Consider the following 14,028-nt stretch of genomic DNA (forward strand, 5'->3'; position numbering starts at 1 on the left):
GTCATTTAACTCAGTTGTTTATTTGCTTTCTACTGGCTGCACTTCTAACTAATTTATAATAGTGGCATTTGGGGGTGGTGGTTACAGCAGTGAAAAGCAATAACTGACAGCATGGAGGAGAGACTGGCAATCCTGGCTAGATAATCCCCACAATTTAGGATACTTAGAGTAGCTCGTTTTAGTTCCTGAGGGCCTCATTCTAAAAGAGCCCTGCGCAATAATGACATTTCTCAAGACGTCCCTGTGTCATCATGAAAAGCTTAAATTATATTTAGTGTATTCTACTTAGGCACGAAAGTACATTTTAAGATTTCAGTTTGAACTGATTTTACCTTTAAAAGGGAGGTAACATTACATTATTTGGAAATGTATGCAACCAGCATCCCACATTTTATGCTGTGTCTTTCTGAAGGAGGTTAGTAGGTATGGATAGGAATGAGAGAAATGTTACTTACAGTTCTTTAGAGGAACCAAAACCTTGCTAAGAAAGGCAAAGAAATAGTATGTGTATTTAAAGTCGTAAGCCTGAAATAGAAGATCAGTTATGGAACCATATAATTATTAAATTTGTCTTCTATATTTAATTACATGTGAATATGGAAACTTTTTAATTTATTGTCTTTGAAGCAGGAATAGAAGCTAAACATGTTTTCCGTGGGTTTTAAAATTTATTTTCTAGAGAGAATTGTGCCGACATATTTGTCTATCTTCAAATGTGCAGTGAACTATGTTGTCAGTTTAATATAAAACTCAGCAAGTAATTATCTGAATTTACCTGTGCTTTGATGTTTAAAATTCAAATAGTTGCATCTAAAAGAGTATTAAAATTGAGGGTGTAGGAAATATTTTTTCAGTAGCTTTTTTCCTCACTTTCAAAATGAGGAAAAAGTCTCAAAAACTATGATAAATAGCATTTTAAAGTTATTTGAAGGACAAAAAAAAATGAAATGTTTATTCACATATTAGGTACATATTCACTTTCTATTGAGAGAGAAAAAATAACAACTCTTATGTTTCTGAAAAAAAGATTTGGATAGGAGTAAATGAGAAATGTTTTTATTTGAAAGAAATTTTTTCTTTCTTTCCTAATGTGGGAAAGTACTAGGGAAGTCTCTGGCTTTGAAATGATGGGACTGTTCAGTGTATGAACACTCATCATGTAAAGATTAAAAGAGGAGAGGAGGAGGAGGAAAAGAGACAGGGAAAACATTCTCTTTCTATATATTTAGTGAGCACATCCAGAATTAGGGGCCTACCTCATTTTCTTCCAGTGTTCTTTCTCTCTCTGTTTATTCACTAATGCTTAGATTTGAGCCATTGTATAAATCCATCTAAATAATAGTCTTACCTTTCCTTTGGACTGGATCTGTGTAAGGATTATCATTTCCTTCCTTGTGTTTCAGGTGGGCCAGCCATGAGAGGGTACCTTGTGGCCATATTCCTGAGTGCAGTCTTCCTCTATTATGTGCTGCATTGTATATTATGGGGAACAAATGTCTATTGGTAAGTTTCATTTTTGCAATTTAAAAATAACTCCCAAAGTAGTCTTTTACACACAGAGATATGATATTAGAAGGGGCTTTAAAAAATCTGTAATATTGAAATATTTTGAACCTTTTTCTAGCTTTCCATAATAAATTGGGGTTTTACTGTTCTAATATTCTCTATATTGCATATCTAACAGTGTAAAAACTGATAAACAACACTCTCTTTTTATAGACTCTCCAGTGAAGGCTCGGTGTTGACCACTTTGGGATATAACATTCTTTATTTGCACAATATTTCATTTCCTTGAATTAATGGAATAATTCTTGGGTTTCGTGGTACTTAACTGTTAGAACCAAAAATGCTTGGATAAGAGATTACTTATAAAATATAAATACTACATATGGTTTTGTTTGTTTAAAAATATTTCCAAATAATGATATATGTGTATTTTAAAACAGCTTTGACTTGACATATCACATGTAAAGCTTTTGAGAGGCACTGATAGTTTTACTGCAGTGAAAACCTCTGTAAGAAGCTTTTTACTCTTCTCATCATCAGTCCTTTGGCTAGGAATAAAGTTCTGATGACCTTTAGATGATGAATGTGTGGTTATACATAATTATATCAAAATAAACCACATGAAAACTTCCTGACTTGGATAAAGGGTGATATTTTTTTGCCAGTGTTTCAGTAGTAGATCCTGGATCATGTTTCTAGTTTGTGCTTAGAAGATAAAGAAATAAATCGAAGTTTCTCCATTAACTTTGTCACTGGTTGATTGAAAAATAATTGCCATGCCTTTCATGGAAGGACATTAGGAAATAGCTGTTGGAAAAAAACAATATCAAGTGGGTAGATTTGGCCCTAATTTTTGGATTTGTACTCAGGATTTGGGCTAGAGAAATTTGAAGTCTGATTATTCACCAAATGAAGATCTGTGCCTCTATTATTCTACCACTGTGTCACACTTAGTAATGAAAGGCAAGAATAGAAAAGAAAGTAAGAAGCTTTCTAGATTGTTACTTTCCTACAAATCATATTGTTGGTAATAGTGGAAATGATAGAGAAGACAATGAAGAGGATCTGATTTCAACACAATCTTTTGTAATCAGGATTTGAGGGGTGTTCATATCACTCTTAAGCTAGCAGGATACTCCAATAACATAAAGTACTGTGGGAAATTCCCTCCAATGGTGTTTGTGCCATAAACTTGCTTCCCTAAAAACTAGTTAACGATTTGTCTTTTTTTCCCTATCAACCCAGTTTGTCTTCCCAGTGTCCTAAATCAGTTGGTTTTCTATGTTAAACCTTCAAATTTAAGTAATATCTTATGCCTCGTTATGTTCTCTGAATATAATTCAGCTTTTATTGCCTGATGTGCTAGTCCACTATGTTTACGTGTCTTCCTTACATATAAATCAAAGGGTCCTTGCTGTTGTTTGTGGTATCAGGATGTTTCCCTGCATAGGGATTTTGCTACTCCCACAGCCCAAAAACCTAGCAGTTGTAACTATGGGGATTTTCTACTAGAAAAAAATTGAAAATTGTGTCTACCCAGAAAGGGTTCAGGCTATTTCCTTCAGTTTGAATCCTGGAGATTAGAAAAGAAAATCCATCAGTCCTTTATATTTATTCTTCACATAATTTATGATCAATAATTTAATAAGTTCTTATATTAAGCCTTTCTCCTCTTTCCCAGCTAAGTCTGGGTCATCTGCCCCCTTCATTTATTTTCCCTGTTGTCCTCTGCCTTGTTTCACAATGTCCCTTTAAATTGTGGAGACAAGCTCTCCATTCAGGAGACACACAAGGGCTTGAACAGTGGCCAGGATAGAGGAGGGTGAGATGTGACTCTCAGTAGTGTGATTAGTGGAGTCACCAGAACCACAAGTTAGGGGGACAATGGAACTTGCTCCAGTCAGTTATTTCTGGTGTTTTCTGCTGGTAGGTGTCCCCAGATGTGGCATGGAGTGCGCAGATAGCTGTGTGCTCTGGGGGTGAGTGGGGTTTCACAGGTCTTTTGGGGCTGACTGTGGCAAGCAAACCCGGTTGTGACTTATACAGTGCAGTAATTCCGGCCGTTCCAGGTCACTAATCATCTCAGCCTTTTCTACTTTCCTCTGCCTTACATCCATACAACCTCAAGTGTGGGCAGGACTTGGACGAATGACTGTCAAACCTCAGGGGCTACCGGAGGCACTGAGTTGGTTCCCAGGGCATTTGCTTCCCTTTGGGCACGCTGCCCAGTTCTGGTTTCTGACAGACACTGTTTTTATCTCATAGGGTGCCACCTGTGGAAATGAAACGGAGAAATAAGATCCAGCCTTGTTTATCAAAGCCAGCTTTTGCCTCTCTCCTGAGGTAAAAATATAAACTGCTCAAAATTTGTAATTATTTTCTACACTTGTTTCCTTTTTTTTAAATTCAAATCTTAGCATTTTAAGGGAGAGCTTGAATTTACTGTCTCTTTTTGTGCTTTTAGTCAGAGCTGTGCATATATTTTAAGAAAAGGCATTGAAGAACTCAATCAAACCCGTATTCTTTTCACACAGGTGAGATTAGAGAGGTCTATTTGTGTGTGATCATAAAAAAGTGAACTGTTCTTTAGGGTTTTAATTTTCCCCCTTGTTGCCATGTTATTTTTCACCCTTTTTATTTTGTGACTTCTTCTCCCTTGCCTCTAGATGAAAGTTAGTGGTTTGAAATTTTCCCTGACTTTAGCTGACTTTTAATGAACTGACATTCATTATTGTTGTCAGGACTTGTGGAGAATTCACTCTTTTTTTTTCATCACCATGACTTTGACAGATTGCTGGTCAGATGCTTCTGGATAAATAGAAATAAATGAGGGTGTAGTCAAAAAACAGGTATAAGCTTTTAAGTATGTATCTAGTAAGGATCAAGAATTCCTATTTTCTTTTCTTCCTGTTTTCTTTTATTATATTGCCGTATCTGTCCCTTACTGCTTCTTAACCTTTGGGGTCACAAATCCCTTTAAAATCAAGCAACTCTCCGGAATACTCAGATACATAAAGTATTTTTGTATATGATTCCAGTGTTTTCAGTGGCTGCTTGTAGCCTATCCATGGGTGTGTGTCTAGTTAAGAACACTTCCAAAACCAAAATAAATAAATTTTAGGTTAGGACTAAGTAAAAACTCATATTTACAATAAGAAAAGAAGGCAGAATTTTGAAATTTTTTCCTTTATCACTCTGGATGCCCTATTTTCCATTCTATTCACTTTTTAAAAATATGCTGTATGTGACTAACAAAACTGATTTCATGAACCATCTATGGGTTGCAGATTGCAGGTTTAAAATGCTATTCTAGAATCAAGGTACCCTTCAACTGTAGCAGAAAAATAGACACTATTTCCTCTCTGAGACAACCCAAAGGGGTTAAAATATTTATGCAAGATTGCTCAGCAAGTATGTAAATTTACAGGTTTTTAAGTGTCAAGTAGATTCTCATTTGTCATGTGAACAGTACTGTCTCAGGCAATCCCCACATTCCTCCGTCACCTAGAGAGTGCTTGAGGCCACTTTCTCAGAAATGTGGAAAAGCCAGTAGCAATCAGGAGAAGCTCACCTGGGAAACCTGGAATTGTTATCTGCAATGTTGTAAAGAATTAGGCTTGGGTGTCATTTTGTCTTTTATGAATTAGTGACCACAGAGTAAGTTACTGCTCAAGCTTCAGTTTCTTCATCGAAATTGGGACATACATTTTACCTACCTGTTCAGGCTTTTGTTGATGAAACAACAGGAGAACTGCAATATAATGTAATGTAATGTGGTATAATATGCAATGAAATATAATAATATAATAATTATTACAGTTAAAGTCTATTACTTTTCACAAACATACTATGTATGAGGCATGGTGCTAAACTTCAAACAATTATTTCATTTAGAAATGAAATGTAAGTCAGTGGTCACCATCATCTTCACACCCCCCATCCCCCCCACCAAATCCAAAAAATAGAGTGCCTTGCCCTGGGGTGCAAAGTTATTCCTGTTTCACATTTTCCAAGGGAACAGCTTGAGCCTTCTCTCCAGCTTAAATCAGGTGAACGGACACTTCTTTCTGATGAAGATCCTGAACTCGGGATCAACTCTGATATAGAAAAGACCTGTTGAGGCCGACTGGAACCCCTGAGGTTGCTATCACTATCACAGCTGAAACTGGGACATGTGTACGTATCTCAGGCTGACAGAACTTGCCTCTCACCTCTTTCCTGATTCTGAATGAAGTGTGAATTCTTAACTCAGTTTTAAGGACATTAAGTTCCTGTGACTTGCTCACATGTAGAGGCAACTGAGTGACAAAGCTTTTTCACCCCTATTCCATGACTTTTTATTTCCATTTTGCCATGCAGCCTCTGAAACTCCCGGGGTCACTCTGGTTTCCACTTGTAGCTTTTAGAATAAGGAAGTGCAAAGCTGATACATGTGGTGTTGCGGTAAGGAGTAGCTTGATTTGTCCTGCTGCAGGTATTGAACAGCATTCAGTTCTGCTGGTGGGCATGCAAATTGCATTTAGTATGAGATTTAAGACCTGCTCTTTCTCATTAAGAAAAAACTTTTTATTTTTTTCTACTTCCTAATGGTCCCATAAACAATCTATTTGAAGTTGAAATTCATTTAATTATTTATTAAACATGTGTTGCCTGCTGACTGTCAGGCGCTAAAAGTAAGGTAAAAGGCTATTGCTGCCCTCTCTGAGATTTCAGTCTGGTTTGCTGCTTCTGGGCAGAGCAGGCAGTAAGAAGACAAATGCAAGTAGTTCTTGTTCTTGAGTAAATCTTAATTTAATGACATAAAGGAAAGAATTTAGTTCTAGCTGCATCTGCCTTTTAATATATTTTTTATTTCCACAGCTGCCACACTTCATAATGTGGTACTTTTTAATTTGGGCGTGGCTTAGCCTCAAATTCTTTTATTTTCCTATATTACTTCCCATGTTTCTTTCTATATATGTATATGTTGGTGTTAGTTTGTTTTTTTTTTTTTTTTTTTTTTTTATCATCATTTTATTGAGATATATTCACATACTACACAGTCATACAAAACAAATTGTACTTTCGATTGTTTACAGTACCATTACATAGTTGTACATTCATCACCTAAATCAATCCCTGACACCTTCATTAGCACACACACAAAAATAACAAGAATAATAATTAGAGTGAAAAAGAGCAATTGAAGTAAAAAAGAACACTATGTACCTTTGTCTGTTTGCTTCCCCTACTTTTCTACACATCCATCCATAAACTAGACAAAGTGGAGTTTGGTCCTTATGGCATTCCCAATCCCACTGTCACCCCTCATAAGCTACATTTTTATACAACTGTCTTCGAGATTCATGGGTTCTGGGTTGTAGTTTAATAGTTTCAGGTATCCACCACCAGCTACCCCAATTCTTTAGAACCTAAAAAAGGTTGTCTAAAGTGTGCGTAAGAGTGCCCACCAGAGTGATCTCTCGGCTCGTTTTGGAATCTCTCTGCCACTGAAGCTTATTTCATTTCCTTTCACATCCCCCTTTTGGTCAAGAAGATGTTCTCCATCCCACGATGCCGGGTCTACATTCCTCCCCGGGAGTCATATTCCACGTTGCCAGGGAGATTCACTTCCCTGGGTGTCTGATCCCACGTAGGGGGGAGGGCAGTGATTTCACCTTTCAAGTTGGCTTAGCCAGAGAGAGAGGGCCACATCTGAGCAACAAAGAGGCATTCTGGAGGAGACTCTTAGGCACAAATACAGGGAGGCCTAGCCTCTCCTTTGCAGCAACCGTCTTCCCAAGGGTAAAACTTATGGTAGAGGGCTCAACCCATCAAACCACCAGTCCCCTATGTCTGTGGTCATGTTAGCAACCATGGAGGTGGGGTAGGCGAATACCCCTGCATTCTCCACAGGCTCCTCAAGGGGGCACTACATCGTTTTTTTTTTGTTTTTTTTTTTTTTTTCCTTGTTTGTCTTTTTTCTTTTTTTTTTTTTTTAACTTTCCCTTCTTTTTTCAAATCAACTGTATGAAAAAAAAGTTAAAAAGAAAACAAACATACAATAAAAGAACATTTCAAAGAGACCATAGCAAGGGAGTAAGAAAAAGACAACTAACCTAAGATAACTGCTTAACTTCCAACATGTTCCTACTTTACCCCAAGAAAGTTACATACTATAGCAACATTTCAGTGAACTTATTCCTACTACATCCATCAGAAACTAACAGACCATAGTCATTTCTGGGCATCCCCAGAACGTTAAATAGCTTATCTGTTCTTCTTGGATTATTGTTCCCCCTTCCTTAATTGCTCTCTACTGCTAGTTCCCCTACATTCTACATTATAAACCATTTGTTTTACATTTTTCAAAGTTCACATTAGTGGTAGCATATAATATTTCTCTTTTTGTGCCTGGCTTATTTCGCTCAGCATTATGTCTTCAAGGTTCATCCATGTTGTCATATGTTTCACCAGATCGTTCCTTCTTACTGCCGCGTAGTATTCCATCGTGTGTATATACCACATTTTATTTATCCACTCATCTGTTGATGGACATTTGGGTTGTTTCCATCTCTTGGCAATTGTGAATAATGCTGCTATGAACATTGGCGTGCAGATATCTGTTCGTGTCACTGCTTTCCGATCTTCCGGGTATATCCCGAGAAGTGCAATCGCTGGATCGAATGGTAGCTCTATCTCTAGTTTTCTAAGGAACTGCCAGACTGACTTCCAGAGTGGCTGAACCATTATACAGTCCCACCAACAATGAATAAGAGTTCCAATTTCTCCACATCCCCTCCAGCATTTGTAGTTTCCTGTTTGTTTAATGGCAGCCATTCTAACCGGTGTTAGATGGTATCTCATTGTGGTCTTAATTTGCATCTCTCTAATAGCTAGTGAAGCTGAACATTTTTTCATGTGTTTCTTGGCCATTTGTATTTCCTCTTCAGAGAACTGTCTTTTCATATCTTTTGCCCATTTTATAATTGGGCTGTCTGTACTATTGTCATTGAGTTGTAGGATTTCTTTGTATATGCAAGATATCAGTCTTTTGTCAGATACATGGTTTCCAAAAATTTTTTCCCATTGAGTTGGCTGCCTCTTTACCTTTTTGAGAAATTCCTTTGAGGTGCAGAAACTTCTAAGCTTGAGGAGTTCCCATTTATCTATTTTCTCTTTTGTTGCTTGTGCTTTGGGTGTAAAGTCTAGGAAGTGGCCTCCTAATACAAGGTCTTGAAGATGTTTTCCTACATTATCTTCTAGGAGTTTAATGGTACTTTCTTTTATATTGAGATCTTTGGTCCATTTTGAGTTAATTTTTGTGTAGGGGGTGAGGTAGGGGTCCTCTTTCATTCTTTTGGATATGGATATCCAACTCTCCCAGCCCCATTTGTTGAAAAGACCATTATGGCTCAGTTCGGTGACTTTGGGGGCCTTATCAAAGATCAGTCGGCCATAGATCTGAGGGTCTATCTCTGAATTCTCAATTCGATTCCATTGATCTATATGTCTATCTTTGTGCCAGTACCATGCTGTTTTGGCAACTGTGGCTTTATAATAAGCTTCAAAGTCAGGGAGTGTAAGTCCTCCCACTTCGTTTTTCTTTTTTAAAGTGTCTTTAGCAATTCGAGGCATCTTCCCTTTCCAAATAAATTTGATAACTAGCTTTTCCAAGTCTGCAAAGTAGGGTTGTTGGAATTTTGATTGGGATTGCATTGAATCTGTAGATGAGTTTGGGTAGAATTGACATCTTAATGACATTTAGCCTTCCTATCCATGAACATGGAATATTTTTCCATCTTTTAAGGTCCCCTTCTATTTCTTTTAGTAGAGTTATGTAGTTTTCTTTGTATAGGTCTTTTACATCTTTGGTTAAGTTTATTCCTAGGTACTTGATTTTTTTAGTTGCTATTGAAAATGGTATCTTTTTCTTGAGTGTCTCTTCAGTTTGTTCATTTCTAGCATATAGAAACATTACTGACTTATGTGCATTAATCTTGTATCCCGCTACTTTGCTAAATTTGTTTATTAGCTCTAGTAGGTGTATCGTTGATTTCTCAGGGTTTTCTAGATATAAGATCATATCATCTGCAAACAATGACAGTTTTACTTCTTCTTTTCCAATTTGGATGCCTTTTATTTCTTTGTCTTGCCGGATTGCCCTGGCTAGCACTTCCAGCACAATGTTGAATAACAGTGGTGACAGCGGGCATCCTTGTCTTGTTCCTGATCTTAGAGGGAAGGCTTTCAGTCTCTCACCATTGAGTACTATGCTGGCTGTGGGTTTTTCATATATGCTCTTTATCATGTTGAGGAAGTTTCCTTCAATTCCTACCTTTTGAAGTGTTTTTATCAAAAACGGATGTTGGATTTTGTCAAATGCTTTTTCAGCATCTATTGAGATGATCAATTGATTTTTCCCTTTCGAGTTTTTAATGTGTTGTAATACATTGATTGTTTTTCTTATGTTGAACCATCCTTGCATGCCTGGAATGAACCCCACTTGGTCATGGTGTATGATTTTTTTAATGTGTCTTTGGATTCGATTTGCAAGTATTTTGTTGAGGATTTTTGCATCTATATTCATTAGGGAGATTGGCCGGTAGTTTTCCTTTTTTGTAGCATCTTTGCCTGGTTTTGGTATTAGATTGATGTTAGCTTCATAAAATGAGTTAGGTAGTGTTCCATTTTTTCAATGTTTTGAAAGAGTTTGAGTAAGATTGGTGTCAGTTCTTTCTGGAAAGTTTGGTAGAATTCCCCTGTGAAGCCATCTGGCCCTGGGCATTTATTTGTGGGAAGATTTTTGATGACTGATTGGATCTCTTTGCTTGTGATGGGTTGATTGAGGTCTTCTATTTCTTCTCTGGTCAGTCTAGGTTGTTCATATGTTTCCAGGAAATTGTCCATTTCTTCTACATTATCCAGTTTGTTGCCATACAGTTGTTCATAATATCCTCTTATAATTTTTTTAATTTCTTCAGGATCTGCAGTTATGTCACCTTTTTCATTCATTATTTTGTTTATATGGGTCTTCTCTCTTTTTGATTTTGTCAGTCTAGCTAGGGGCTTGTCAATCTTGTTGATCTTCTCAAAGAACCAACTTTTGGTGATATTTATCCTTTCTATTGTTTTTTTGTTCTCTATGTCATTTATTTCTGCTTTAATCCTTGTTATTTCTTTTCTTCTACTTGGTTTAGGATTGGTTTGCTGTTCATTTTCTAGCTTCTTCAGTTGATCCATTAGTTCTTTGATTTTGGCTCTTTCTTCCTTTTTAATATATGCGTTTAGTGCTATAAATTTCCCCCTTAGCACTGCTTTTGCTGCATCCCATAGGTTTTGGTATGTTGTGTTCTCATTTTCATTCGTCTCTATATATTTAGCAATTTCTCTTGCTATTTCTTCTTTAACCCACTGATTGTTTAGGAGTGTGTTGTTTAACCTCCAGGTATTTGTGAATTTTCTAAGTCTCTGATGGTTATTGACTTCTAATTGTATTCCATTGTGGTCAGAGAATGTGCTTTGAATAATTTCAATCTTTTTAAATTTATTGAGGCTTGTTTTATGTCCCAGCATATGATCTATTCTGGAGAAAGTTCCGTGAGCACTAGAAAAGTATGTGTATCCTGTTGATTTGGGATGTAATGTCCTGTAGATGTTTGTTAAATCTAATTCATTTATCAGATTGTTTAGGTTTTCAATTTCCTTATTGGTCTTCTGTCTGGTTGATCTATCTATAGGAGAGAGTGATGTGTTGAAGTCTCCCACAATTATTGTGGAAACATCAATTGCTTCCTTTAGTTTTGCCAATGTTTCTCTCATGTATTTTGTGGCACCTTGATTGGGTGCATAGACATTTACGATTGTTATTTCTTCTTGCTGAATTGCCCCTTTTATTAGTATGTAGTGGCCTTCTTTGTCTCTCAAAACATCCCTGCATTTGAAGTCTATTTTATCTGAGATTAAAATTGCTACACCTGCTTTCTTTTGGCTGTAGCTTGCATGAAATATTTTTTTCCATCCTTTCACTTTCAGTTTCTTTGTGTCCCTGTGTCTAAGATGAGTCTCTTGTATGCAACATATTGATGGTTCATTTTTTTGGATCCATTCTGCGAATCTATATCTTTTAATTGGGGAGTTTAATCCATTTACATTCAACGTTAAAACCGTGAAGGCATTTCTTGAATCGGCCATCTTATCCTTTGGATTATGTTTGCCATATTTTTCCCTCTCTCTATTAATATCCTTTATTGTACCCATACCGAATCTCTTTAGTACTGAACCTTTCTCCAAGTCTCTCTGTCCTGTCTTTGTTTCTCTGTCTGTAGGGCTCCCTTTAGTATCTCCAGTAGGGCAGGTCTCTTGTTAGCAAATTCTCTCAGCATTTCTTTGTCTGTGAAAAATTTAAGCTCTCCCTCAAATTTGAAGGAGAGCTTTGCTGGATAAAGTATTCTTGGCTGGAAATTCCTCTCACTCAGAATTTTAAATATATCGTGCCACTGCCTTCTCGCCTCCATGGTGGCTGCTGAGTAGTCACTACTTAGTCTTATGCTGTTTCCTTTGTATGTGGTGAATTGCTTTTCTCTTGCTGCTTTCAGAACTTGCTCCTTCTCTTCTATGTTTGACAGTGTGATCAGTATATGTCTTGGAGTGGGTTTTTTTGGATTTATTCTATTTGGAGTTCGCTGAGCATTTATGATTTGTGTATTTATGTTGTTTAGAAGATTTGGGAAGTTTTCCCCAACAATTTCTTTGAATACTCTTCCTAGACCTTTACCCTTTTCTTCCCCTTCTGGGACACCAATGAGTCTTATATTCGGACGTTTCATATTATCTATCATATCCCTGAGGTCCATTTCGAGTTTTTCAATTTTTTTCCCCATTCTTTCTTTTATGTTTTCATTTTCCATTCTGTCATCTTCCAGGTCACTGATTCGTTGTTCAACTTCCTCTAGTCTTGTACTATGAGTGTCCAGAATCTTTTTAATTTGGTCAACAGTTTCTTTAATTTCCATAAGATCATCCATTTTTTTATTTAGTCTTGCAATGTCTTCTTTATGCTCTTCTAGGGTCTTCTTGATTTCCTTCATATCCCGTACTAGGGTCTCATTGTTCATCTTTAGTTCTTTGAGTAGCTGCTCTAGGTGTGTCTCTTCTGGTCTTTTGATTTGGGTGCTTGGGCTTGGGTTATCCATATCGTCTGGTTTTTTCATATGCTTTATAATTTTCTGTTGTTTTTGGCCTCGTGGCATTTGCTGACCTTGATAGGGTTGTTTTAGGGTTTGTAGACCAGTTGAAGTCCTTATCTCTAATTTATCAGATCTACAGCTTCGTGGAGTACACTTTCTCTAACTAACCAGCAGGTGGCGTCCACGAGCCACCTGTTCTCCACAAGACAGATCTCCCCTGCTTAGCCTTTTTGGTGAGTGGGGGAGTGAGTCTTGTGGGGCCCAATTGGTGTCCCAAGCTTGCGTGTGTAGTTGGTGTTGCCTGCCCTGTATGTGGGGCGTGTTTCTGGGCAGTCGGGGAGGGGGGGTGGCCGTAACAATCAAATCTCCCTGATGATCCTAGAGTTTTAAAGCTACTGCAATAGTCTAATCCTTCAGTTCAGTCCTGCCACAGTTTGTCTCTGCCACTGACCCACAAGTCTTTGGTATTGGCGTATGGCTCCTGAGACTTGCAAGTGGGCCCCTCTTCCAGGCTGTGCACCCCGGGTCCTCTGTTGAGGGATGACTGTGCTATGTCGCAGGTGAGTGCCGTCCCCCCAGGGCAGTTCTGGGCTGCTCGGCTGTGTTGGGAGGCTCCCAGTCTGCTCAAATGATGGCTGAATGGGGCTCTGTTAATTCACACTGCTCCCCCTTCCCAGCTCTGGGACATTCAGCTGAGGTTGCAGGGAAGGGTAATGTCCACGCCCAGTGTTGTGGTGTGTGCCTGTTATTTGAAGCACTTCCGTCACACTGGGTTGTCTGGGGCAGCTCTGGGCTATGGGGCTGGCGATGGGCAGGAGTGTTTCCTGTCCACCAGGATGGTGGCTGTGAGCGGACACCCCCCTTTTCTTGGGAAGTTGTGTTGTTTAGTGAATTTTCTCAGCCACTGGATTATTGCCTTTTGTCTCAGAGCTCTCTTAGTTCTGCTCTTGACTTGACGTGCCCAAATTTCAATTCTTTGAAGCTTTCTGTATTGAGCTTCTTAGAGTAATTGTTTTAGAAAAAGCAAAAAGGATTTAAAAAAAAAAAAAAAAAAAAAAACAAAAAAAAAAAACGGCCCTCCTCAGAGATCTAATGGGTTATTGAAATGCTAATAGACAAAGCAACCAGGGCCATTAAGGAAAGGTGCCCAGGGCAGAGAGATCAGCCTTGCTTCGGGATTTGCATATGCGTCTCAAGGCCTGATCTCCGCCCTTCCCCTTTCTGTGTTCACCAGAACTCCAAAAATCCTCTGCTTTTATTTTGGAGTTTTTCGTGTTGTTTTTTTTCTATGCCTGTCTCCTCTCTGCTGGGCTGGCTGCTCTCAGAGTCTCTGGTGTCTGGCCTCAGTCTATCT

At 38.0% G+C, this 14,028-nt stretch overlaps 1 protein-coding gene across 13 annotated transcripts in view; it reads left to right on the top strand.

Moving 5' to 3' along the window:
- Positions 1-14,028, top strand: part of ST3GAL6 (ST3 beta-galactoside alpha-2,3-sialyltransferase 6) — a 94,155-nt gene that overhangs the window by 42,573 nt on the left and 37,554 nt on the right. For 11 of the 13 annotated variants that reach the window (XM_037834194.1, XM_037834266.1, XM_037834233.1 and 8 more), the window contains 2 exons: positions 1,404-1,503; positions 3,772-3,849. In XM_037834194.1, coding sequence (XP_037690122.1) covers positions 1,404-1,503; positions 3,772-3,849 — 178 coding nt within the window. The remainder of the gene's footprint in view (positions 1-1,403; positions 1,504-3,771; positions 3,850-14,028) is intronic. The other 2 variants (XM_037834223.1, XM_037834299.1) reach the window with 1 other exon arrangement.

This window comes from Choloepus didactylus, chromosome 1 (assembly GCF_015220235.1).
Source record: "Choloepus didactylus isolate mChoDid1 chromosome 1, mChoDid1.pri, whole genome shotgun sequence".
In the NCBI taxonomy this organism is placed as follows: domain Eukaryota; kingdom Metazoa; phylum Chordata; class Mammalia; order Pilosa; family Megalonychidae; genus Choloepus; species Choloepus didactylus.